General features: G+C 40.6%; 1 protein-coding gene across 2 annotated transcripts in view; it reads left to right on the top strand.

Annotated features, from left to right (window-relative positions):
• The window catches only part of ARHGAP32 (Rho GTPase activating protein 32), a 385,189-nt gene that overhangs the window by 288,234 nt on the left and 69,099 nt on the right, over positions 1–27,856 (top strand). For both annotated transcript variants that reach the window (XM_030221202.1, XM_030221203.1), the window contains exon 11: positions 10,219–10,368. In XM_030221202.1, coding sequence (XP_030077062.1) covers positions 10,219–10,368 — 150 coding nt within the window. The remainder of the gene's footprint in view (positions 1–10,218; positions 10,369–27,856) is intronic.

Genomic DNA, 27,856 nt, shown 5'->3' on the forward strand with positions numbered 1-27,856 from the left:
ATCTTGAGTCACAATGTGGAGGAATGCTAGTGAGGCAATCATGAACCTTATGCTGACAATGCTAGTGAGGCAATCATGAACCTTACGCTGACAGCAATTAAAATCTGAAACACATTTGCAGTCTGAAAATTATTTCAAATGCTTGATGCTCCTATTTAACATGAATTCATGAAATCCTAGTAATTCCAGAAAAAGCTGCCTCCCTTTCTATATGTTGACCTCTGGGAATTTGAGCCCCTGAGCTACTAATATTTTTCCCCCTTTACTGGGGTCCAGATATGAGTTTAGGAGAATCTAGATCTTCTTCGATGGCTGGAATGAGCTGGTTATTTATACCAAAATGTAAGGCAAAATTCCACTTCCTTGACTTCCTGTGTACATAGTTTATACAAATACACAAGCCATTACAAGATGGATCACCAAAAATGACTATTAAATTAATTGCATAACATATTCAGGAGCTGTTTGCATTTGATTTTTATTTATACTAGCTTTTCACATGATGAAAGTTTTTTTGTTTTTCTACACAGCTGTAATTATACCAGTACATGAGAACAAATGTCTCCTCGGGTGTTTTGCATCCTGAGGTGTCACAGGAGTAGGGAATGCTTTTCATCTGTGCATAAGATATTTTTTTCCCATACTTGTCACTTGCATATGACTTCTAATTATAGAATAACTTGCCTTTTGAAACTTGGTTTGCCTTTTTCCAGTTGATTTAGCAAGCAGAGTGCTACAACTCTTCTTAAGGGCATTGTAAAACTAAAGTGTTGCAGGTCTTCCTTCATGGCCACCAGGGGGTTTCTTTCCACTAATTAGACTCCACTGTTTGTGGCTGTCCTCCATAGAGTTGGCCATCAGAACCTTGTGTATATTCACACTGAATCCCTTCCATAAATGTTGCTGTTGTACAGTGGCTCAACTTCTCTCATCTACCAGCCTGTCGCTGCTGTCTCAGGGGTCCTTTTACTAAGGTGTGCTGAAAAATGGCTTGCGGTAGTGTGGGCGCGCGCTAATCCATTTTTCAGCGCGCCTGTTGAAAAGGCTGTTTTTAAATTTTTGCCAAAAATGGACATGCGACAATCAAAATTGCCGTGCGTCCATTTTTGTTTCATGCCGTAACCGGGCAGTAATGACCTACGTGCTCCAAATGCCACTTGGCATGCGTCCGATACGCGTGGCAGAAAATAAAAATTATTTTTCGGCTGCGCATAGCGGACACACGCCAAAAATGAAATTACCGCAAGAGCCACGCGGTAGCCATGTGGTAACTCCATTTTGGCGCACATAGACACTTATGCGGCTTAGTAAAAGGGCCCCCTCAATGGACTGAAAGTTAAAAAAAAAACCCACCATTGGTATGAAAATACCGCCAAAACAGATACCGATGGTGTTTTTTGACTTTCAGTACATTGAAACAGTAGCGACTTATTCTCTGTGATTGCGCAGATGATTTATTGAAGACTTTTCTTCTATATGATTTATTTTTATTTTTCCTGAAATCTTAGAAAGTCGGGACATTTTTTTGACCCCTGAGGCAGGCGGACCACCACCAAAACATGGCCTGTGTTGGGTCTTTTTCTGAATAAATCTTCTCCTATTGTCTTAGTCTTGAAGGTCCTTGTGTGCTTTTTTTATACTGTAAGAACATTACTAACCATTTCAAAAACTTGAGTCTCTGAAACATTTGGGAGTAGGGAGCCTGGTCCCACTTTTTTCAAAAATGCACCTTCTACCACTTTTGGCCCCTCTCCATACACAAGATGGCATGATCAGCACATGGTAAGGTCCCATTAGACCTGCATCATTTAAGGTACAAATATTTGAAGACCAGTGGTGCTTGGTGGAGATAACCAGCATCACATTTCATACATCTTTCATGAAAATAGGTTGTATAGAGCCAAAGGAATGTGACGCCTACTCACACTCTCATCGGACAATGGACTAGTCATTATCTGATGATACAATGAGTAGGAAGGGAAACAGAGGCCAGAAATGAACAATCTGACCTCACAGAGCAGTAAATGAGAATGTAACATGAATCTAGCAGGAAAATTGATGGAATATAGTAAAGTTTCTTCAACAGGCATTTATGGAACAATCTTCCATTCAGAAGACAAACTGCAGCAATGCAAAGTTGTTTTTGCACTACAGTGCTGAGAAAAGATTTATAAACACCCTAGGATAGTCTGTATTTTAAATTTGTACTCAAAAGGTGATTAGATCCTAATCTAAACTCTGATTAACAGAGAAGATAACATTGAATAAACTCAGACAAAATGCATATACTTTGACCACATATCTTTAATGTGAAAAAGTATATGAACCCTTCATTCAGCAACTGGTGGCACCTTTTTGAGCGGCAATAACTTCAACTAAACGTTTCCTGTTGCTGTTCATCATTCTGACATTGCCCTTGACGAAGTTTGGAGAATGCTGGCAAACTTCTGAAAAATACAAGAGATTTTAACTCTGTAAAATGTTCAGATATGTTAGCCATCCTTTTAGCTTCTGGACATGAATATAAAAATCAGTAAAAAGAGGAGTGGCCTAGTGGTTAGGGTGGTGGACTTTGGTCCTGAGGAACTGAGTTTGATTCCCGGCACAGGCAGCTCCTTGTGACTCTGGGCAAGTCACTTAACCCTCCATTGCCTGCCGCATTGAGCCTGCCATGAGTGGGAAAAGCACAGGGTACAAATGTAACAAAACAAAACAAAAAAAATGCCAGGCGATTGCCAGTTCTAATCTCCGGAGTCCTGAGCATACGTGACAGGGCTCCCCTAAGCATTTGAACCCAAAGTGTGTACACAGTTTACCCTGCCCATAGCAACCAATAAGAAAGCAGTGCAATTCAGTCAAAAAGGTTTCAGAGTAGAAATTAAAAAATGAAAAATACATCTATCTATATATTACTTTTAAAATGCAGTACACCTACAGCCAGGGAATTATTTGTAATCCCTGTTTCTGTGTGGTATAAATTTGTGTATACTCATCTTTTTATCTTTGTTGTGCATTCTGTGTATTTTCTGCACGTTATGGTGGGGGAGTTGTGGGGGAGGGGCCAGCAACTGGGGAGATGAATTGCACAATTCTTTCCAGCTTCCATTGGGTTGAAAATGTGATAATATATCAAACTACTAGATGTCACTGTGAAACAGATTTCAAAGGATAGATTTTGCAGTTTAAGCACAGGGTGCCACTGTCCCATAGCAACAAGTATTAATTTGCAGTATTCATAGCAATCACTGAGAAACCTTAACGGGTCAGTTAATACATTTTACAGTGGAAGTTACAACAAAGCAAATAACTCAGAACCACCTAAATTTCAGGAAATTACTGAAGACCACCCTGCTTAAGAAGGCTTAATTTACCTCTTCCTGCTACAGCAAATTCCATGGACCCTTACCTTTATTATTCACTCTTATTATCTCTGTTGTTCTTTATGATACCTATACGTTTACTATTTTTTTTTATTACATTATGTTATTTTACTGAACTATATCACATTGAGGCATATTTTCAAAGCACTTAGCCTTCCAAAGTTCCATAGGTTTCTATGGAACTTTGGAAGGCTAAATGCTTTGAAAAATATGCCTCGTTGTCATATTATTTAATTGAAATGTAGTTTGCCCTACGGTTTTGTAAGCCACATTGAGCCTACTATTGGTGGGAAAATGTGGGGTATAAATGTGTTAAATAAATACACATCTGAATACACATCATGAATAGGCGTGTGACAGCACTGAGATGTGTGGTTAGGGAAAGCATGTAGATTATGCTTCATAGAATTATTTGCAGGTGCTGTGTGTGCATCTGTGGATGTGTGTGTATTGATTTTGTTAAGTTTCTGTGTCTGGGAGAGTTGAGGTGAGAGGCAGTATGAAAGCAACAATCCCTAACTGCTGTGTTACACTGTATCAAAGTATAGACTGCAGAAGCAGAAACTGCTACTCCCCTAGGAATGCATTGGGCTATTTTAGGGAGGAGTTCATTTTTTTTTTTGTAACCTGTGCTCTAACCTGTATATTTTAACTGTCCCCCATTCCAAATTTGTTCTGTTAAATGTTTGGAGAATTATTTGCCCCCAGACAGATTCTCAGCCTTCAGTATAATTTCTTTCCAGCATTCAATGGGTTGGAAAGGAATAAAAACATTCTTTTGGTTATATTGGTATTTTACAAGTATTCTATGATGGTAATAAATGTATAAGTAAATTGTGCTTATAGATTACTTAGGGCTTTGTTTACTAAGGTATGTTAGCGCTTTTAGCATTCGCTAAATGCAAGACATGCCAATATATTCCTATGGGCGTCTCTAGTGTTAGCAAGCGCAAAAAGCGCTGGCGCAGCTTAGTAAACAGGGCCCATAAATAGGCTTTTACAAAATTACCTGAGCGATGTAGACAGAAAAGTACTCGGAAAACACAGCATCTTCTGTACTTCCACGCGACACACATGTAACCATTTTCAGGGGCAGAAGATGTCATGTTCTGATGGAAAGCAAATTATTTCCTTGACAGGGAAGTAAGATCTCCTGTTGGCCCTTCAAGGTGAGTGGAACTATATTAATCCAGGAAGCTGCATTGTGGGCCTTACCGTTTATGATACCCTTCTGCAAATAAATTTAGTTTCATGTCTGCTCTATACCTTTAATGAGTCATTGATTGACTAGAAGCTTCAAAATGTTTCACTTCTCCTCAGGCGCTAATAGTTTTGTGCAACCAGGTAAAGATCAGCTATTTTTTTTCACCACAGGGAAATAGCACAAGCTTTCCAAACCCTCAGAACCTCTGCAGGCACGTTTATTGAATTTTTGCTTTATTGCGTAATCTGTATGAGCATACAATTTCTTGGATTGCTGAACAGGTATTGCGAGGCATATCTAATAGGGAAGGCTAAAAAGCATGATTAGTACTTAAATGATTGACAGAGAACAACCATTTCTAATTTTTTAAAATTTCACTTCTGAAGGCTTATTAGATAAAAGTGAGAAGATGGAACTGTGCATTGTGAGATAAAACATTATTATGGAAGTTAAGTTTTGAAAAAATAGAGAGAGAAGAGTCAGGCTATTTTGTTGATTTTTGTCATGCCACCTTAAGATCTGAGTACTGGTTTTTACAATAGAAAACTGACAAGAAACACAAAAGGTGTGGATTAGGAATGATTAGATATGATAGTCAGTCCTTTGGTTTTGTTAGAGCTGCTGAGGATCCAAAAGAGATAAAGGATTCAGAACCAAACAGCTGCTGTAGAGAACAATTAAAGGATTTTATGATTTCACTGATGTGCACGGACACGGCAAACAGGAAGAACCTCTACAAGAAAGCATCACAGATGGGTGAAAGTAGAGGCTGGCCAAAAGATGAACCACCACACTTTAATCTCACCTTATTCTGAGCACCAGTAGAAGGACCCTCATGTTTCAGCGGGACGAGCTGCCTGCCTCATGGGTCATAATCAAACTCTATAGTTGAGAGGTGTGCAAAATACTGGTGCAAAAACTCTTGTAAAACACAGGAAAGCACGTCCGCAGCAGCCTTCAGCGCTTTCCTGTGTTTTTATAAGTGTTTTTGTACCAACATTTTACACACCTCTCTTGACTATAGAGAGTTTGATTGTGACTCCTGAGGCAGGCGTGTCGTTCCGCCGAAACACGGACTGTGTCAGATAACCGGTGCTCTGAATAAAGCGTGATTAAGCAACATCTCCTGTGGTGGTTCATCTTTTGTCCAGCCTCTACTTTCTCTTGTCTATCACTGAGATGGGCCCAACCATTGTATTGCACTGTATGGGTAGAACCTCCTATTACAGTCCTACGAAGACTCTAGCAGGTGTCATTTAGGTAATATTGGGGTCCTTTTACTAAGATGTGCCAAAAAAATGGCCATCGCTGTTATAAGCACGTGCACTGGACGTGTGCAGGTCCATTTTTCAAAGGCCTGCTAAAAAGGCCCTTTTTTATTTGGCCGACAGTGGACATGTGGCAAAATAAAAATTGGCATGCATCCATTTTGGGCCTGAGACATCTTACGTCCACCCATTGACTTAGCAGTAAGGTCTCAAAAGTTAACCGGGCGGTAATCATCAGCGCGCTTACACTGCTGATTACTGTCTGGTTAGTGCCACGCGGTAGAAAATAAAAAAATATTTTCAGGCACGGATAAAAAATGGAATTACTGCCCGGGGCACATGGTAGCTGGGCAATAGTTCCAAACTGACGCGTGTTGGACGCGCATAGGCGTCCATGCACCTTAGTAAAAGGGTCTCATTGTGGTGCTTAAGAATAATCAGGTAAAAGCTACCGAGCAAGAAACAGTGTGACCCCTGGAACATAGCCAGCAAATGATTCTGCCTTTGTTTTTATACAGCTTTAATACTACTGCATCAAATGGCTCATTTCTTTGTTCACTTGGGCTTCCTCAGCTCATTTCCTTTTTATAAACGGTTGTTGATTTTACAGCCATATTTTAGACAGGTCGTGAAAGTAGGAATTGAGACGTGCAGGTTAGTGCCTCTCAAGTTTCACCAGTATTTTAGAGTAGAATCTGCCGTCTGAAATACAGGCGAAATGGACATTTATGCATCAGGTACATGCAGCATAAACATCCATTTTAGAAAAATAAAGGTAAATAATACTGACTGGCTCAAAGCCAACACATAACCAGTTATTTTTACGATTTTAGAAACAAAAGTAGGTATTAGCCTGATGCTGTCAGTGACCGGTTTTCCTTGGCAGTTGCGCAGTTGGGGAGCACAAAAACCACTGAAGGATTAAGGGGATTATAGATGGGTGCTTCCTAGTCCAAAATTCAAAAATTTGAATTAACCAAGCATAGCGACTTAATTTTTAGAACCTGCCACTTAGAATAGTCTCCCTTCATATATTCAAACTGACTTATTTCTTAAATTTAAATATTTTGTTAAAACATTTTTGTTTCAAAAGGCCTATGAGAGTGAGAGACTGTGCGTAGCATAGGAGGGTGGTCTTCCTTGGAACTGTGACTGTTGCTATGTTTGTTTTCGAATATTAGTCTTGAAATGTACTTGATTGTTTGCGTTTTGTTGTCTGTTGTGATATGTTTTTTTCCCCAGCTTTCCTATCAAAAAATGGAACTCCTTTCAAGTTTTTAGTCTATACATCGCTTTGCCCTGTTTTGTTCAGTTAAAGCGGTATAGAAAGTTTTTTTTAATAAACTATAAACACATCCCTTAAATGGAGTGCTGTTCAATAACAGCAGTTGACCAAATCCTAAATGTACTTGATGGCAGATGTAATTCCAAACGTCAATCTGTTAGGACATAGATGTTTACCTCCAGATTCTATAAAGGTCGCCGAAATTTGAGCACCTATAATTGGGCCCAGATTGGCACCCAAAGTAATTAGTTAATGGGCTCCAATGATTTAATTATTGAAGCTAACAAGCACTTATTTGACTTTAATTATGATTTGAGCACCGATCTGGCTACATGCTATTCTATAACAATGAGTGCCTATATTGGATTTTGCGTAACTCAAGAGGGTGTGGCCATGGATGGGTCAGGGGGTGTTCACAAAAGATGCACACAGTATTACAGAATAGCAGGAATCCACGCCTAATTTGTCCACCAGGATTTACACCAGATTTTCAGCTGGCGTAAGTCCTTGCACCCAAATTTGAGTGCCAAGTTTGGTGTTGAACTCCATTCAATAAAGAGTACTCATTTCTGGAGCGCCCTTTATAGAATAGCATTGAGTTCCGAATTTTCAACGCCATTTATAGAATCTGGCCCTTAGTCCCCTCCTGTAATGGGGAATAAACATCTAACTTGCTGCACCTTTGTCCTGCACAGATCATGCCCTCTTGCCATTTGCACTGGTTTAATAAAAGCTTATCCAGGGTTTGTAAAGTGGTGACGTCAACGTTCATGCAAGATAAATATTTTGAGTGCCAGTTTATGTTCATATCAAATGTGAATAGGGCTTGTAAAATGAGGGCCTTAGCCTTCAAATACTAATATTGCATTATTTGCTTAGCTGTTTCCTGAGAGTGAGAGAGGGTCTATTCCCTGGGTTTATGTAATGGGTGGCTGGCTCATCTTACTGTCAAATATTTATAGCCCACCTTTTCCCATATAGGTCCAAAGTGGATTCCATTGAATTCACTGGGAAACTGTAATAGTAAAAATGCAGAAACCCCCTAAACTAGACGTTCTGTACAGAAGGACATGTAAGAAGATTGCAATCTAATGTGTAGTCGTAGGCCATTCCAAATTCTGGTGACCTGGTAAGAAAATGAACTTTCTAATAACCCACTTAAAGCAAACAACCCTTGCTGAGGGAATACTAAGAAAGTGGAAATCAGATAGATGAGGTATTCTGCATACTACCAGAACAGTTTCTGAGGAAATCAGATATTCTGGTGCATGACCTTGTAGAATTTTAAAGACCATCAAAGCCATCTTCAATAATATGTATGCCTGGACTGGCAACCAGTGGACTTTTGCCAGCAGGGGAGTAACCCTATCATATTTTCTAGGTGGTGATTTTGCTAGTCTCTTTCTTAATTGGACAACCTACTATCATCATTCCCCTAAACCCAATGATGCCTGAATCACATCTACCTCATCTGACCGCAACACAATCTTGTATTTGTTACCAGTCGTAACGGCAAATGCCTTTACGGTTACTTGTAAGCCACATTGAGCCTGCAAATAGGTGGGAAAATGTGGGGTATAAATGTAACAAATAAATAATTAAATTGGTCTAATTGACATTTGACTTTTATAGCTAAACTAGATTCCGTGGCTTGGCTATCAATTTTTAGGGTTGTCCCACTTTAAAATTTATTGAAGCTGAAAGTAGAACATTTGGTAAGCCAAGCTTGAAAAACTAGGCATTCTCTCCTGATTTCTTGCTTAGCAGGTTGAATAGGTGTGTGTGTGTGGGATCTGGGAAGTTTTACAACACTAGGCTTGGTTAGGGTTATAAACAATAGTAAGCATGAAGAGGGTGTCATGCAATTTTGTGATGAGTGTTTTCATGGTAGATTTTTTAATAATGCTCTAATATAGCACACCCTGTGGCACTCCCATATGCATTTGAAGAGTCTCTATATAAATACAGATAGCTTTATAGATATATAGTAGTTTTAATAGAAATTATGGGCATAAATTTTTAATAGTATGCTATGGCAGCATTCCCAAAGGGGCCCTTTTACTAAGCTACAGTAAAAGGGGCCCTGTGCTAGCGGCTGCATCCATTTTTGCTGCGCATCAGGGCCCCTTTTACCACAGTGGGTAAAAAGGCCCCCCCAAAAAAGAAATGACCACACGGTAAGTTTGCACTTGCAGGGCGGCCATTTTGGAGAGGGGGGTTAGCACTTACACCGCCTATTGAGGTGGTGGTAAGGGTGCCCTTGCTAACCCGGCGGTAACTGGGCGATGATTACTGCTGGATAAACCCCCTTTGGAAATATTTTTTTTAATATTTCTGCTAGCGCCAGAAATGGCGCGCACTGAGGGGGTGGAGCTACCGCCACACCTGCATTGGGCCGGCCGTAGTTCCGGGTTGCCACACAGCAAGCAACCCTTTAGTAAAAGTGCCTCAAATTATTTTATAAAGCCAACATAGACGTCAGTGTGCTTTTATAACATAAGCACCCAGGACTAAAATAGGCACCCTTTTTGGCTTCCACTTAGGTACCGTGTTATAAAATTATTTCTGTATGTATAGTTCTAAAGGAAAACCATGCCCTTGTTTTTAGCCATATGGCTTAATTTTGCTTGACTGGGGAAAGGAAAGCAGCCTTCAGAGCACTTATGAATAAGTTCAAAACGCTTAAGAGATACCAAGGCAGTGTAAGTGTAGCCCGGCAATAGCAATGCTTACTACTGTGTCAGGGACACTTTGTGGTATGATCAAACCTTATGAATCCAAAGAATGGGAGATTTGAATGGGGCTTTCTTGCACAGTACACTTTCGACCACAGAGGGATGAACTGTCCAGACTGAAGACCGGATGGAACTTCTTTTGTCTTTATTTTAATTCTCAAGCCTTTTCTCCCAACCTGAAATCTAAATAGACCACCTCCTTTGAAAACAAGAGTTTGTGCTCTTTTAATTCCCAGCAATAAACCATTAACTGTTGCTGAATGAGAATCTAGAGATCTCACAGTCTAAATATACAGGTCTTGCTATTGTGCAGCTGGAATAATGATGTATCTTCTTTCTTATGCAGTCTCCAAAAAGCACGGTAAGCTCATCACCTTCCTGAGAACATTCATGAAGTCTCGCCCAACAAAGCAAAAACTGAAGCAGCGTGGGATTCTGAAAGAGAGAGTGTTTGGGTGTGACCTTGGAGAACACCTGCTTAATTCTGGCCATGATGGTAAGAACTACAAGTTTCTTAATGCACTGATTGAAAGCTGATCTAGTGGATACCTAATATACGGTGAATTTCTCAGAGGAAAAGAGAGTGTTTTCATCATGGAGGCTGGTATTTCTAGCAATCTTAAGAAAATTGCTACTACAGTAACACCTACAGCCCTGCTAAATAATAATCCTGGAAGCTACCTTGGGTATTGTATATAAGAGAAGTTTGAAAAATCTGTAGGCTTTTCAGGGTTGTGAGAAGTGGATGGGAAGGAGTAAATACAAGAAAAGGACATTTGAAAAAAAGTTGTAGTACATGAAAGGAAGTCACCGCACCCAGCTCTTAGAACTGGGCATCCTGAGTCAGAAAGGATATGTTCTGAGATCTAGTGGTATATTGGACCGCTGAGATGTGTAGTGGTACTGCAGGTGTGGATTTTCTAAGATCTCCCAGAGTAATTCCAAAAGATAGAACCTCCTTGTGTCAGAATAGTTAGCTTCTTCATCTCCTGGCTGCGTTATTTTTGGCTGTTTGTATTTTAATTTAAGGGTGTAAGTGCCAGGTCCATCGAGCCCAGCGCCTGTGTCTGATGGTGGCAATCTGTATCGCTGGGAAATACCTTGTAGATGCCAATGCAGTGGCATTCTACTTGGCTAAAAAATATTTATTGATTTATAGTCCAGGAACTTGTCCAAACCCCTTTTAAACCCAGCTATGGTAGATGTCTTGACCACATTCCTCTGTCAGCAAGTTCCACAGCTTGGTAGTTTGTTGTGTGAAAAAAGAAAATCTGTTCTCCATTTGTTTTAAATCTGTTACCTGTTAGTTTCATAGTGTGTCCTCTAGCTCTGATAAATCCCAATAAATAAATAAATAATGTTGTTTGTCTATTCACCGTGCCCATGATTTTGTAAACCTCTGTCACCTCTTCTTAAAGCTTAAGGTCTCTGATCTGTTCAGCCTTTCTCATTAAAAAAAAAAAACTGTTCCATCCCCTTTCTTATTTTTGTCAGTCTTCTTTCTATATTTTTTTCTTGTGGTTTATAAGGGTTGAACCCAGAATATAAGAGAACATGTTGCATGCCAGAGGCTGCCCCGATGTCATGTCTGAGTTTGGGAGGGGAAGCGTTTATTTCTGAGAAGCTCCATTCATTGTCTTTCACTTTACATTTCTTCTGAGTTATGGATTCTCAAGTTAAGCCTTTGAGGTTCCCACCCTCGCCTCTCGTTCATAGATCAAATACTTGCAGACTTATCTCATGAGTATTCCAGAGCTACTAAATTACCCATTCCAGGAGGGAAACGTTTTGCCCAGTCCTGGATTTCTGTCAACCTCATCCTGGTGCATTATGGGACCTGCAGCACTGATTTCAGTGTATATAATTATGGACTACAAATACAACACTGCTTTGGGATGTAAGTTTAAAGTCTGGACCAGCCAAAAAGTCTCGGATTGGGCAACTTGGCAGCTCTGGCATTCATTTCTGGACATAGTGGGTGGGGAGGGTAGGAAGCTGATTGTGAAGATTTTGCAAATAGGCTTGCCAGTTGAATCCATCTCGGAGGACACAGGCTGATTCAGGCCTCAATTTACCCTGCTGTAATCTTTCCCATTAATTCAGGTGTAATTTAGCTGTAAACACAGAAAGGGAAAAGTCTTAATTTGGTGCCTGAGAAAATCTGTCCCTTTTCTTTCATCCATGAGGCATTTTCCTTTCTCTCCATTCTCACCCTCTGGTGCAATCAATCTCCTCCATCTCTTCAACTGCCAACTTCCCTGTGCAGTCAAAACTATGTGGGGCCACAGTTCATTGTGAAACCCTGTATGGTTCTGACTACAAAGAAGAGCTGAAGGAGAAGTCTGCAACAGGTAAGTGCTGCATTCCCATGCCCCCTGTAGACTGGAGGAGAATCTTCTATCCTGGAGGTATGGAGGTGGGGAGGATAAAATAAAGTCTCTCCTGTGGTCTACAGTGGCAATTCAGGCCTGCCCCAACTCTTCTCCCTACTGAGCTACAGCTGGCCAGTGGAAAACTTGCACAGCATACCTAGACTTCTGCCACAGTATTTGGGGCAGAGTTTTAAAAGGTAGGGTTTTTTTTTCTTTTTGGTTGTGTTTTTTTTTTTGCATGTTTCTATTTTCTCTTCTTTGCTGCAGTTTGAGGCTTAATCTGTAGCACTGGTGAAACAATAAATTTAAAACATACACAAAACATTTATTAATAAAAGAAATATGTGAATAAAAATATAAGGAACAAATATATAATTGTCTAATTGTTTTTATTGATGACAGTTCAAAATAAACACCATCAACTTTTAGTTATACACAAAGATTCAACTATCAATAAGCAGATAGTAAAGACAGAATGGTATTATGTGCCATTGCACTTTTTAACTGTTTGACTCCCCAAACCTATACCTAAACCCACCCCTACCCTTGTTTAACTTTGAATCAATGTTGGTTAGTATGTCAGAAACATAGTTAACTGTCCAAAATCAAAAAGCTAATCAGAAACCTTCAACAAGCAGCCATAATAGTCTGAGTTCAAACAAGCTCAGATTACAAACGATAGCACATCCTAGCTTCCCCCAAACCTTCCAACCCAAAGAACTTCCCTGCACCAGGAATCACTGACCAAGGTACATCTCCCTGTATTTACATGTTTAGTAAATGGCTCCTCACTTGTGGAGTTAATGTGTCCCAAAAGTATGACCACATAGCCTGGATTTGCAGTCCTGGACCTTTTGAAATGTCTGTAATCTTCAGGCTTTCCATTCTCATGGCCTGGATCACAAACATTCTCCACTGTTGGAAAGTAGGCCCCTCTCTTGACCGTCAGGTCTGTAAAATTGATTTAAGACCAAACAGCATTGCTTGACATAGAAACTGATTGCTCCCCTGCTTCGTCGGTGCCCCCAAAGTATAGGCCCTGAACAACAACAGAGGGGCGTGTACCACTGATAGGGACCACAGTTTAACAAAATACTTGAGAACACACAGCCAAAAATCCTTAATAACTGTACACTTCCAAAATATGTGTCTCAAGTGTGCTTCAGGAGCTTCACACCAAGGACAGTGCCCCATGGTACCATAACCATCTTAAGAATCCTCCTTAATGGCTTGTTTCCTAATCTATACCAGAACCAAGCAATATTAATCCCTTCTGATTTGATTATTTTATCATATTATCATTATTGAACATTACACTTTTTCCTACTCTCACTTGTATGTTATGAACTTTCATTTTATTTACCCTACCTACCTGTTATTCTTGTACATTAATTGTAACAATATGCTGAACCTCTTACTCTGTTAATGGTGATGCCATTGCTATATAAAGCCACATTGAGCCTGCAAATAGGTGGGAAAATGTGGGATACAAACGCAGCAAATAAATAAATATGTACTTACGTAGTGCAAATTTGTACAGTACACAGGTTGTATAAGCTTTGGTGTGTAAAATGAAATCCTTAAGCTGATGCTTCATCTCTGTCTGGCCAAGGCCGCAAAGTCCAGATCAGGGGTCGTGTCTAATAAAGCCCCGTGATGAAATCAAAGAGTAACTGGTGATTGAGAGCCCAGTGTGTAAGTCTCCGACATTACCTCTTGGATGTCATCTGTGAGGTCGGTCCACTTCAAAGATTCAACATAATGATGGTCCTGGAAATATGCAAATACATCTAAAAAAGGCAATTGGTACTCCTACTGGATTGTCGAAAAAGGTTTCAGTTTTCCTTCCAGGTCGATGAAATCTACCAAGTGGCCTATACCACTATTCTGCCAATGCCAGAACGGACTGTTGCCAAGACCAGGGGGAAAATCTGGATTACCACAAAAAGTCAAATATGATATTACATTGGGTAAGAACGGAAAGCGACAACAAATCCACTTCCAGGACTTTCTGGCTGCTTTGTATATCTGATCCCGATGAATGAGGTGCTACACCACTAAGCCACAGAGATATACTGTGTGTTGTTTATAGTGGGAATATCTGAGGGTGCTCTAAAACAGACGTTAATGAAGAATAATACCACTTGTTGGTGATTGTTTTCCTGGTTTCAGTGAGAGTCAGTTTGGATACATTTACCAGAGATAAAAGGATACATAGTATTTATACGATTCTGTTGTATATCTGATGACATTTGTATATGCCCTTCAACAGTTTTCAAACCATAAAGAATACTACTAATGTGGATCCCATGTCTCCAAGTTAGTGCATGAAGGAGCTGTTGTTTGCCTGTACCAGTCATTGGTATGCCTCATCTGACTGGCCATTGAAAGAAAGAGTAGCCATCTAGCCCAGTATCCTGTTTCCAACAGTGGCCAAGCCAGGTCACAAGTACCTGGCAGAAACGCAAATCGTGGCAACATTCCATGCTACAAATCCCAGGGCAAGCAGTTGCTTCCCCATGTCTGTCTTAAGTTTGGTGTAGATTTTGCTCAGGGATAGATTCAGGCAGCCCCAAGAACCACAGATTATATCTTCTGGAACGGTTCTTTAGTCGTCATCTTTCTCTTGAAGTGCCTGAGTTAGTTGTCCCAAGATTGTTATGGTCACAGCCTGCTCTTAGTGCATGTCCTCCACCATGGAAACCCTCGTTTCCAGCTCTCCCGTACGCTGCGTAAGTCCTGAAGTAAGTGCTGCAATGCCTGTTCAGAGAGCTGTGTTGAGCAAGAGTTGAGGGCCCGTACTATTGATTCAGTAAGTTCTGAAATTAGTTTCGACAAAACCTGATTGTGGCCGTTGCAGGAAGGAGATAGGCACCATGTTGCGCCTTTCCTCCTCCTTTCTCAGTGGTTTCGATGTTATCGACATCGCCAAACTGGTAAGATATCTGTCCATAAACTAAAAAGGGAACCAAGTGATAAGAAGGGTCCAGGTCCCCAATAGGAGCGCATAAAATTCAAATTGCCCATGTCTGGCGCTGCTCACAGCATCACGTGACCCCAACCCCCTGTTTTTATTTTTGTTTTGTTCTGGTTTTACGTTTTACTTCCTCCATGAGCAAGCATATAAATAGCTTCAGATTCAATATGGCAGATTTTACTGCATGACTAAAAGATCTGAAGCTGTTGCTGGGTTCACTGTTGTCAGACAAACATAATTATAATAACAAATCAAAACATCAAGTAAGTACATATATATAAAAAAATAAGAAAATCTTATGCATAAGAATTATATTTTTCAGCATCAAAATATTAATACCTGTAAGGCATAAGCACAGAGCAGACTATTACAGATAATGTTTTGATGCTACAATAATATTTTTCTTATGTATATTTGCCTTGATTTGTATTTATATATTTATGAATATATGTATTTATTACCAGATATTTTTGTAAATGTTATATATTCTGCAGTGTTATGTCTTTATTAAGGTGTTTTGACTTTATCCTTGTATTTTTGTGTTCTTTAGTGTTTTTTGTCATCACATTTTTATCTATGATGAAGACACTTCCAGAAAGCAATAAGGAGCGCTTGAAGACATGGTTTATGTTTATGGAGAAGGCAAGATGCCTTGTTTGTCCCTTTTGAAACACTTATTGTGTAACATAGTTGTAGTAGTAGTAGACTATATATAAATTTAATTGGCCCATCCTGTCTTTCCAGCGTATATCCAGTCATTCAAAAATGAAGTGTTGAGAAAAGATGCACATTGTAGAACGTGCACGAATTGATTAAGAAAGAAAAGACATAATTTTCATCCATTACTAGCCTATTATGAGGCGGTGAAGTTCCGTTTAGCATTGGCATATAAAGTCCAGCTATAGGTAGAGTGGGTTGAAATTTGTGAAAGTGGAGGAAAAGGAACAGGAAAAAAGGTTTTTGCAACATGTCCTGGTTAATAATTAATCCTGCTGGATGAAGTCACTGATTCTTCCTGGGAATTGTTTCTGGTTATATTCTGCCATTCTTTCGGTTAACTGTTGTAAATCCTCAGAGCATGATAGAGGCAGCTGTTGTATATAAAGACAGGTGCTTTGTTGGAAGATTTGAGTTTTTTTATGGCAATTTGTTCCCTGACCATTCAAGTAGTGAAGTTTCATAGGTTTAACCATGGAAAGAAACTCATTACTACATCGATATTTTATGGTATCTTTTTTTTTTTTTCTTTTAAAGTATTACGGCCTATTAAAACTATAGTTTTGTCAAGGAGCTATACGACTGCTGTAATGCCACTGAGCATTAAAAAAAGAATACATTATAATTGGATGGGAGAATGTAATCAAATATAGCATAAACTGCTTCATTTTTTGAAGGCGTGAATAAATATGTGGATATGTTGATCTAGTGTATCTACATTTTCAGAAAGCTTTTAACAGCGTTCCTCATGACAGACTCCTGAGAAAATTATTTGGGATAGGAGGCAGTGTCCTTCTGTGGATTAGGAATTGGTTATTGGACAGAAAAGTTAAATGGCCATTTTTCTCAATGGAGGAGGGAGAATAGTGGAGTGCCGCAGGGATCTGTTCTGCGACCGGTGCAGTTTAACATATTTATAAATGATCTGGAAATTGGAATGACAAGTGAGGTGATTAAATTTGCAAATGACAGAAAACTATTCAAAGTTGTCAAAACACTTGCAGATTGTGAAGAATTGCAGGAAGACGTTAGGAAACCAGAAGACTAGGCATCCAAATGGCAGATGGAATTTAGTTGGGACAAATGCAGAGTGATGCACCTTAGGAGTCAGCACCCAAGAAAAAGATCTATGTATCATTGTAGACAATACGCTGAAATCTTCCCAGTGTGCAGTGGCAAAAAAGCAAACAAGATGCTAGGAATTATTAGAGGGAAAGTAAATAAAGAATATTATATGGCCTCTGTATTTCTCTATGGTGCACCCTTACCTTGAGTACGGCATTCAATTTTGGTTGTCGTATCTCAAAAAAGATATAGTGGAATTAGAAAAGGTTCAAAGAAGAGCAACTAAAATGATAAGGGGTTGGAACTCCTCCCATATGAGAAAAGGCTAAAGAGGTTAGATCTCTTCAGCTTGGGAAAGAGATGGCTGACAGGAGATATGATTGAGGTCTACAAAATCCTGAGTGGTGTAGGACAGGTAAAAGTGGAACGATTTTTCATTCTTTCAAAAACTACAATGACCAGGGGATGCTCAATGAATTTACTTGGAAATACTTTAAAAACAAATAGGAGGAAATATTTTTTCACTCAGAGAATAGTTAAGCTCTGGAACTCATTACTGGAGGATGTGGTAATGGCAGTTAGGGTATCTGGGGGGTGAGGGTATTTTGCCAAAAAACTTGAGGTTATAGTTTTTATCCATAGCTGCATTGAGAATGTTTTTGTATGTCCTTATAGTGAGGCAGAGTATGTGCTCTAGGGTACACTGGTTGGGTGTATTTTGATTGGCATTTTGCATTTACTCCTATGTTTTACCTGCTGTTCTATTGTCTTTTCAATGCTCAATAAAGACTTCAAAAAAATTAAAAAAAAAAGTTTGGACAGTTTCCTGGAGGAAAAGTCCATAGTGGAGGAGTGCAGTGGACTTTGATCCTAGGGAACTGAGTTCGATTCCCACTGCAGCTCCTTGTGACTCTGGGCAAGTCACATAACCCTCCATTGCCCCTGGTACAAAATAAGTACCTGAATATATGTAAACCGCTTTGAATGTAGTTGCAAAAACCTCAGAAAGGCAGTATATCAAGTCCCATTTCCCCTTCCCGTTATTGAGATTGACATGAGAGAATCTACTGCTTGCCTCAGGATTGGTAGCTTTGAATGTTGCTACTAATTGGGTTTCCGCTAGGTACTTGTGACCTGGATTGGTCACTCTTGGAAGCAGGATACAGGGCAAGATGGACCTCTGGTCTGACCTAGTATGGCTATTCTTATGTTCTTATCTAGGTTTATCAGACAAGTCAGTAGCTCATTTGCAAGTTTTTCAAAAAAACTTCGACTAAGTTGATTTTGGGTGGCTCTAGTGAGAGAGAGAGAGAGCAACTCTGTTCTTAGAAAAATGATATAGGCTGCCTGCTCAAGTGAGTATTCCATTTTAATTTCCAACTCATAAGATTATTTATGAAATGGCACTATCCTGTATGGGTGATGTTTCAAATGTATTAAACCATAATTTACGATCCTTGAGTGCATTTAGGGGTCCTTTTACTAAGGTGCGCTAATGAATTTAGCACGCACTAAATGATAAGTTGCCCATTACCGTATTTTTCGGACTATAAGACGCACCGGACCATAAGACGCACCTAGGTTTTAGAATCTCGGCGGCCATTTTGAATCTCGCCGAGACCGTCAGGAAGCAGTCAGGAGCACGGAGAGCAGCGCGCTGGGCAGGAAAGAGGGGGCTCTTTCCTGCCCCCCCCCCCCTCTTTCCTGCCCCGAAGTCACTAGACCACCAGGGAACATCGCGTCACGTAAGTAGGGGAGGGCGATCCAAAACTCGCTACCTTCGGACTATAAGACGCACCCCCCATTTTCCTCCCAAATTTTGGGGGAAAAAAGTGCGTCTTATAGTCCGAAAAATACGGTATATTCCTGTGGGCATCTTATCATTTAATACGTTCTTAATCTGTTAGTCCACCTTAGTAAAAGGATCCCTTAGTTTCTGCCTTCTGGCCCTCAGAGAATTTCATTTAAAGGATACCCATGATTGTTCAGTTTGTGTAGCTTTACAAACTTACTGAAATGTGCTGCCCAGGGAGCAAAGATCAGTGCCTTCTTACACTTCTTTTAGACGTGGTTTAAAAACTTTGCAGTTGTGGAAATGTTTATTCAGCCAGGTCTGGTCTTTTAGAGTGGAATTTTACTAAGGGCAAGAAGGTTTTTAGAAAGCCACATGAGGTAAAGGCACATCTATAATACCAGAGAATACTGATAAGGAGACCATATAGTGAGAGAATTAACCTAATACAGTTCTGGGTGATAAACTAAAAATAATAACATTCGTATTAGATTAGAGAAGTTCTCAGAGTAAAGGAGCAGAAATCACACCTTGGAAGCAACTGTATAGTGCTTGCACGTAAAGTATGCATGTACTCACATTTTATCAAAATGTGCATGTCTTGGATCTACTTGTTCTCCGTCCAGCCTGTCCTTGAACGCACTTAACATAACATTAAGGTTGCCACACTGGGAGAGACTTAAGGTCTATCAAGCCCAGTATCCTGTTTTCACCATTGGCAATCCAGATCCAAGTGCCTTGCAAGATCCCAAAAGGGTAAAACAGATTTTATGCTGCTTATCCTAGAAATAAAGTTAGGCGCGGTTTATAGAATACTCGTAATGCCGCTTTCCCATAACTAAAATTTAGGCACAACCATTCACGCCAACCAAAACCTGGTGTAAATGCCGGAGCCTAACTTAAGTGCAGATCAGACATATTCTGTAACAGTGTGCGTAATTTTTAGGAGTGCCCATGACCTGCCCATGCCCCCCTCCCATGGTCCGCCTCCTTTTGAGATCCAATACATTAGAATTTACACGTATCACTTTACAGAATACGCTTAGAAAGATGTGCGTGTAAATTCTAATTAGTGCTGATAATTGTTAGTGGCTAATTATTGGTGCCAATTGGCTTGTTAACCAGTTAAGTTGCATGTACAATTTGGCCAAACTGCCAAATTTGCACACGCAACTTGAGGCACCATATATAGAATCCAGGGGAATGTACTAAAATGTATGCATTCTGCTCGTGTGCACACCCACCAGCAAAGCACACTTTTCCGCTAGTGGTATTGTTTAAGAGGTCCTTATGTGCTTAAGTGAATAGAATACCACCATTACGCACATCTCTGCCACCAAAGTCCCTGTGTAGCGTATTGCAGTTACTTTTTATTTTTATATGTTTTATATTACTGGCTGTGATATGGTTTTACCTGTTGTTATATTGAATTGCTTGAGTGCTCCCTGAACTCTGTTGTGTAAAGCAGAATGGAAAAGGTGAAATTAAATTATATTGAATATTTTCTCAGCAACAGGATTCAGCTCTGTTTGTGAAACTTCATGCCTAGGGAATCAGATGAGATTGCTTGCAAAAGGAATTGAACTTTGTATTTTGTTTCTAATCTTAAATAGGGTATAAGCATTTGGGAAGTGCTCAAGCATGCTAAGAAGTTGTTTTGCTGCCTGGCAGGAGGATATTTCAAGCTGGAGCTGCTCAGGGCTGCTTTACTCACCTTCAACCCTTGCTGTTTGAAATTTAGGTATTGAAAAGCTTAGACTAGTGATCTTCTCTATTTTTGACACGGGGCCATTTTTTGGGAGGGGGGGGGGGACTTCAGTAGGAGAGGCAAGACCATCCTAGGAAAAAGGGTCCATTGCCCTGGGTAAGTGCAGCTCCTCCCCAGTGACAAGGTTAATCTACTTATGTAATAAATCAAAGGCTGCCAAGCCATACTCTTCCCTATCCCCCACAGCACACACACACACACACACACAGTATCTCCTTAGCTCCTTCCTCCCTGCCAGATTTTCTTGCTTAAACCCAATCCAGCTATTCTCAGTATGCAATTGCCTGAATAGAGAAATTAAAGTAAAAAAAAAACAGCATATTGTGGACTGCTATCTGGAGATCTGTTTGTTTTAAGGACAGGTGCATTATCCTGCTGCTTTCCCTCAGTTTTTGAACTGAACTCTGCACATAGTGTCAGACATAGGCACATACTAATAGGATTACTACCCTGATGCTAAGAAATGGGGCCTGAAAATTAAAACTATGCAGTTGCCCAAAGTGGTATAAAATTGTACCATGCAGGCCCCTCCAGCCTGGAAAAACTGATCGTCCACAGCAATCCAGGACTAAATTCATAAGCCCTTTTACAGATCCAGTTCCTCCTCTCATACAGGCGTCCTATTAGCAAGCAGATCTATGCATGCATCGGGACCACTGCAGTTCTGTAAGCATGCAATCCCTCTCAGCCTCTGTGCTGAGTCTTTCCTATTACTGCCACAAGACTCCCATGCCAACCAAAAAGTGGTATGTGAAAAGATGTGCCATGAAGGAACCAAAAGAGGCTCAGGCTTGTCCTCTACCCACCCAGCAGTTTCATTCTCAACCCAGCTTGAACCCTTCTTTAGGCCTGATCTTTTTACCCTCCCCTTCCCCCACCTACCAGCAGGTTCAACCCCAGTGTCCCTATCCCCTACCAAAATTGCTGAGGTGTCTCTCAGCACCCCACCCCCTTCCATGGGACACACCTCCCCACAACGCTCTCTCTTTCTCTTAGCTGCTTTCTCTATTCACACACCATCACCCTTCACACAGACCCTCAGCATTCACAACCCCACCCCCTTAGCACCCTCTCAAACCCTGCCTGGCACACACACATGCCCACACCTCTTTCTCAACCCCATTGTCACTCACCCAAAACATAGCTGTCTCTCAACCCCTCAGCACTCACCCCACCATCACTATCTCAACCCCCTCCCCCTACGCATTCACTCCCATGGTGCTCTCTCCCTCTCAACTCTCTCTTAGCTTACACTCTCACCCGCCACACAACCCTAATCCCACACATACACTAAGCTTGGTATCCTCCACCCTTCTGAGGCACTCTACCTCTGGGTGCTATACTCTACCACACGAACCTTGAGCTTGGCCTCCCCACCCCCATCTGGTGTAAACTTTGTAATCTGTTCCCCTATTCCCATTTACTCCTACCCTTTTGTAATCTGTTCCCCTATTCCCATTTACTCCTACCTTTTTGTAATCTGTTCCCCTATTCCCATTTACTCCTACCCTTTTGTAATCTGTTCCCCTATTCCCATTTACTCCTACCCTTTTGTAATCTGTTCGCCTATTCCCATTTACTCCTACCCTTTTGTAATCTGTTCGCCTATTCCCATTTACTCCTACCCTCCAGAGTCTATTCTGCACACGTAGAGGAGGAAAGCAGCTAATAGACTACATCATCATATGCCACCTCTTGGGGCTGACTGTAGAATTTGAACTGTAGGGCTCTATAGTGTTCTATATGATTCAAATTCTGCATCCAGCTCCGAGCAGCAGAAGAGGAAGAGGTTGTAGTCTGACATGCCGCCGCTTTCCTGCTCCACTTGTGCAGATTGGTCTGAGGAGAGGAGTTCTGAGCAGGACAAGGTATTCTGAACTTAACAGGCCAATGCGCAAAACTCCAGCACTGTTCTGAACAGCACCATAAAAATACCGCCGGAACAGCACTGAAGAACTGCTCTCTAATGCTCAATGCTAATGAGTTGTAATTATAGGCGCACTCATAGTGTTGGGCATTAGGGAGTTTGGCGGGAGGATTGTGCTTGGCGCATGCGCAGAGGAGTTCTGTTGTAAGATCTGCTCCTGTGCACATGCGCCTGGCAAAACCCAACCGTCAAGCACACATTGGCATCTGTTTTCTGCGGCCTTAATATGTGTTTTTGGTTATTTTGTTTTGCTGTGACGCTTATATTTAAATGCAGGAAACGGATGCCAATGTGTGCTTTCACTTTTTTTTAAATATATATATATATTTTTTTTAGTTCAATCAGTTTTTTATTGATTTTATAACATATTGTAAATATTTATTTTATTATTTTCCATTAGAAACAAAACAACTTAATAGCAGTATCAATGTACAGAATACAGTAAACCGCATTTCTTCTTAGTCTGTTAACATGTTTCCAACTATTCCTCCCCCCCCCCCCCCCCCCCCGAAGTGTGCTTTCACTTTTGGGTCTGCTGTGACTTGCGTATATTCGTTTCTTATGACCAGCGCTTCACGGCTTTCAGGGGCTTCCTTCTGCTTTCAGAAGGAAGGAGATGGACCAGGATGGCAACAGTGGATTCTCCTATTGCCTCCTGGTTCCTGTTCAAATTCTGTGCAGCAAGTCCAGAATTCTTTTCTAATTTTGCAGTGTGCAGTGGTGCAGGAATAATCCACATTTGATTTTGCATTGCAGAAAGCCAGGTGATATTTTCCGGGCTTCTTGTTTGCGTATGAGTACTGCTTGTCTGTTACCAGCACAGAATAAACCAGAGTAGTTCTGTTCATCAAAAGTACAGTACATCTTAGATCATGGCTGTGTAATTTGTTTGTTACAGAGTAAGATTGTTCTAACATACTCAAGAACAAGATGCAGCCGGAATCTGATAAAGGACTTTATTATACAGGGCTTTTCCTCTTGTTACAGCTTGAGACATAGAGAGGCCAATGCAGAAAACAGGGATTTGTGCAGTTTGCATAATGTCTGCTTTAAACTTTCTGATACCTGATGCAGAAAGACTTTGCGCTGAAGTGTTGACACCAGCATTGAGCATTTCAAAGAGGAGGCTATTAGGTATTCCACCCTGATGCAGAGAACTGCTGCAGAAGACTTTTACAGCGAGCACAATACAGGAACCTGAATGTCAGGTCTGACAAGGCGTAGAAGTGTTAGCTCACTCTTTTTCAGTAGTTGCTAAAAGCCTCCCCTGAGTACCCCGATCCTCCCCCCCCCCCCCCCAAAAAAAAAAATCCCTGGTGTGTACTGGTTTATAATGAATCCATCACCCCGGATCTTTTCCTGAAAAAATATTTTTGGCTGGTTAAATAGCACTTAACCAGCTGTCCGCGAATATTTAGCGCATCACCGGCTAAGTTTGGTGGCCAGATCGGGTTGCCAAAATAGCAGGCCTATCCTTGACTAGTTTAAAGTTAACCTGCCAGCACTGAATATTGGCTTGGCTGGTTAAATTTAAACCGGCCAAAAATAAACCGTATATTCAATGCTGGTCACTGTAAACAGCCCACCGCGATACTTAGCCGGACTACTGCAGGACTGAAGATCATTACAAGTAGCTTTGCTTGCCTGATTGAACCAGGTCAGTAGAAGCCAAGGACAGCCAAATAATGTGCATTTGAAGGACATGACAACTTCAAAAATGTGTGCGGGAACTCGGCTGTAAAGAAATTCTCAGGTAGCTGGTTGCATTCTTCTGGATCATGTTATGAAAATGTTTGTTGCCTGAAAATCTTGTACACCGACATACTTACATGAATCATCATGGAACTATTTAAGAAAGATAACTGGCCGCACTATAGACAGATGTGTTCGCGATAAGCTTTGGCACAGAACTTGTATACCCTTGTCCAGGAGAGCTGGAATTTGTTCTTCTGATCTTCCAGGTCAAACACTGCTTGGTATGCAGTACTGTCTAAGCTCAAGTTACAGATGGAGGATGTAGCATTCTTCCAATGAGTGGCCATGGGGGGGGGGGGAGGATTTTAAATTGGCCCACTCGATTATAAGCAAAGAATTTCTAGCGAGTTCTCCAGGAACTTGTCCAAACCTTTTTTAAACCCAGATAACACTAACCGCTGTTACCACATCCTCTGGCAAAGAGTTCCAGAGCTTAACTATTCGTTGAGTGAAAAAATATTTCCTCCTGTGTGTTTCAAAAGTATTTCCATGCAACTTCATTGAATGTCCTCTAGTCTTTGTATTGTTTGAAAGAGTGAAAAATTGATTTACTTCTACTCATTCTACACCACTCAGGATTTTGTAGACCTCAGTCATAGCTCCCCTCAGCCATCTATTTTTCAAGCTGAAGAGACCTAACCTCTTTAGCCTGTCATCCATTTGAGAGGAGTTCCATCCCCTTTTTCATTTTGATTGGTCTTCTTTGAACCTTTTCTAATTTCACTATATCTTTTTTGAGATACGGGCAGCGACCAGAATTGAACACAATACTCAAGGTGAGGAAGGTTTTATAACACTAGCAGCAAATACAGAGCTTATGCAGCAGCATGGAAAGGTTTGTATATCAAAACAAGCATTGCAAGGGAGTGATAGTTTGGTCTTTAGCCTTGAATGAACAGAATAAGTTTTGATGTTATGTAACCCTCGATGCTACCCATTTGGGTAAAATGTGACCACGTTTGGCGCAATTTGTTCAAGGTACCTCTGATTCTCTGGATTCTTTATGCAGTTCTCTTTGTTTTTGTCTTGTTACGTGTGACATAATCCCTAAATCTGTTGCGTTGCTACAAAGCTAAATAATAAATTCAGTCAGCTGACCAAAAAGCTTGATGTGAAGAGGGAAACAGTAGTTTCTATAACCTTTTGTCTTGTATGTCTTTGGTGGTAATCTAAATAAATAATGATGAGTGAGATTTGCTTATTTAGAGTATTTTAAGCATAAGCTTATTGTATATTCTTCCCTGTGTATAACTTTGAACAGTGGAACTCTCGTAAGCGGTGACTTTGTAGATAGTGGTGTTCTTTTTGGGGGTTCCTTCTTTTCCCCTATATGTTTGCTCCAAACTTAACAATTGATAAGAATCCCGGGCTTATCAATATTTCAGCAGATTTCAGGGCCTTGAAGCAGTTCTAAGTAGAGAATGGCACAGGGATGGAGACCCGTAGTAACTGCGGGGACAGAGCCCGCTGGGACGGGTTGGGCATGGAGACAGAGCCCGTGGAGACGGGTACAAACTTTGTCCTTGTGTCATTCTCTACTTTGAAGACTGTTAATGAATTAGACAGTTATTTATGTTGCAGTGATGCAGGTGGTGATGTTGTTTTCATTTTTTTTGAAAAAACAAGCAAAAGTGCTGGCCACAACTGGCAACATTTCCTTGGGGGATCCTGTACTTTCCTGCTACCAGCGCATTTTCTGAGACGGCATCTTCTATTTCAGGAAGGACTGTGGAAGACAGGAGAGCTAGTCTGAATCCTGAGATTGTTGATGACTTATTATTCATCCTTAGATGAAAAAATCCTAACGGTACTTCATAGGGCATATTTCTCTCCCACTAGGGCATACAGAATAGGTGGTATTTTGTAACATAACATAGTAGATGACGGCAGAAAAAGACTTGCACGGTCCATCCAGTCTGCCCAACAAGATAAACTCATATTTTAACAGGGTGTATTAGGGTTCATTGTGGTAGTAGAAATCAGATATTGGTGGGTTGGAAGGGCAGAGGGTGAAGGAGGGGTTATTATAGCTGCTCATTGTTATTATTGTTTTCTGTTTGTGACTTATAAACAGTTGCACAGCATATTGTTCCTTTTTATACTTTAATGATTTTATATTTAAATCATTTTATTAGTGTTCGAGGCTTCTTCAGATGAGCACAGAGCCCGTGGGGATGGGGACAAAACCTGCGGGGACGGGAACGGAGACAGAACCTGCGGGGTGGGGGCGGAGTCAGAACCCACAGGGACGGGATGGGTACAGGGACAAACTTTGTCCCTGTGTCATTCTCTAGTTCTAAGCTAAAGGGCCTCCCAGTTCCTACAAAAGTTCTGACCAGTAGATGAAGGCATTTTAATTTGAACAATATTGCCACCCCTACCACAAAAGCAGTGCTGAAAAGCAGACTGTTTCTTCTTAGTTTCCAGCTGGAGATGAAATTACAAACCAAGCTAAAGGCAGCTGCAGAGTTTGTCCATTCCTCAGAAAGCTGTCTGCTCACAACTGCTTTCTGATTGGTCAGCAGTATTTGCTTATGGAAAATCCAGAAATAAAAATGGGAAATTTGATTTCTATAGCAATATAAAGGCAGAAAGATCAGGAAATTAAATCTCAGGGAATACCTTCTCCTTGAACTAATCTAATCCATTTGGAACTAGCTGTTGAGAGATACATTTTGGTGTGTTCCTCATAGAGATCAAATTTCATACTGCAGGATTTTTTGTTTTTAATATACCTCCGTTGTATGAGCCAGAACCTAATTTAAACTCTTAACCCCCCCCCCTCCCCCCAACATATTAACCATGAAATAGGACATTAGAAGAGATTGGTTAAACATGTATTTTCTTTGTGGCAGTTGCACAGCTCTTTGCAGGACTTTGTGAACGTATGATTGTTTATGGATGACTGCTATGGCTGTGCTGCTTCTTTTTTTTTTTTTTTTTTTTTTTGTTCTATAGGTTCAGTAACAAGTTTTGAAACCAAATAATAATAAAGAAAACAAAATTACTCTGTGAATCATGAGGAAAGGGAAAATATCTTCATGTTCCAAGAAATGCAGTCTCCCCTTAATTTTATACATGCTGCGAAAGTTTGATGGTAGAATTTGCACACAGATCTCTGATCTGTGCATGCCTTAATTGCTTAATTGGATCAATTATTAGTTAATTGGTCCAATTAGTGTTAAGTGCTTAATTGGCACCAATTGGGTTACATGCAGATCTTTGATCCACTCGCTTCTCCACCAGCCGTGCCTAGCTGGTCTTGCACGGATCAAGTTAGGCACAGTTTTACAGAACTAGGCCTGTCTACGCCTAACCTTGGGCATGGGAGTTACACCTGCTTTATGAGGCATAATTCTGTTGCCTAAAGTTAGGTGCAACTTTCGTGCTACGCTCATATTCTATAAAGGTCACTTAAAGTGGGTCATTTCCACTGCTGATTCTTTTGGCTCCATTTATAGAATCAGACCTTCTGAAACCAAGAAAATGTGACAGAAAGATACTGAAATATCTTCCATTGTATTGGGTGTCACAGGCTTGATTAAAAAGAGTTTCCAAGCACACCTGCATAAGTTATCTATGCACGTTACATCTTATGAACTCCAGAAGGA

Source organism: Microcaecilia unicolor, chromosome 12, assembly GCF_901765095.1.
Source record: "Microcaecilia unicolor chromosome 12, aMicUni1.1, whole genome shotgun sequence".
NCBI lineage: Eukaryota > Metazoa > Chordata > Amphibia > Gymnophiona > Siphonopidae > Microcaecilia > Microcaecilia unicolor.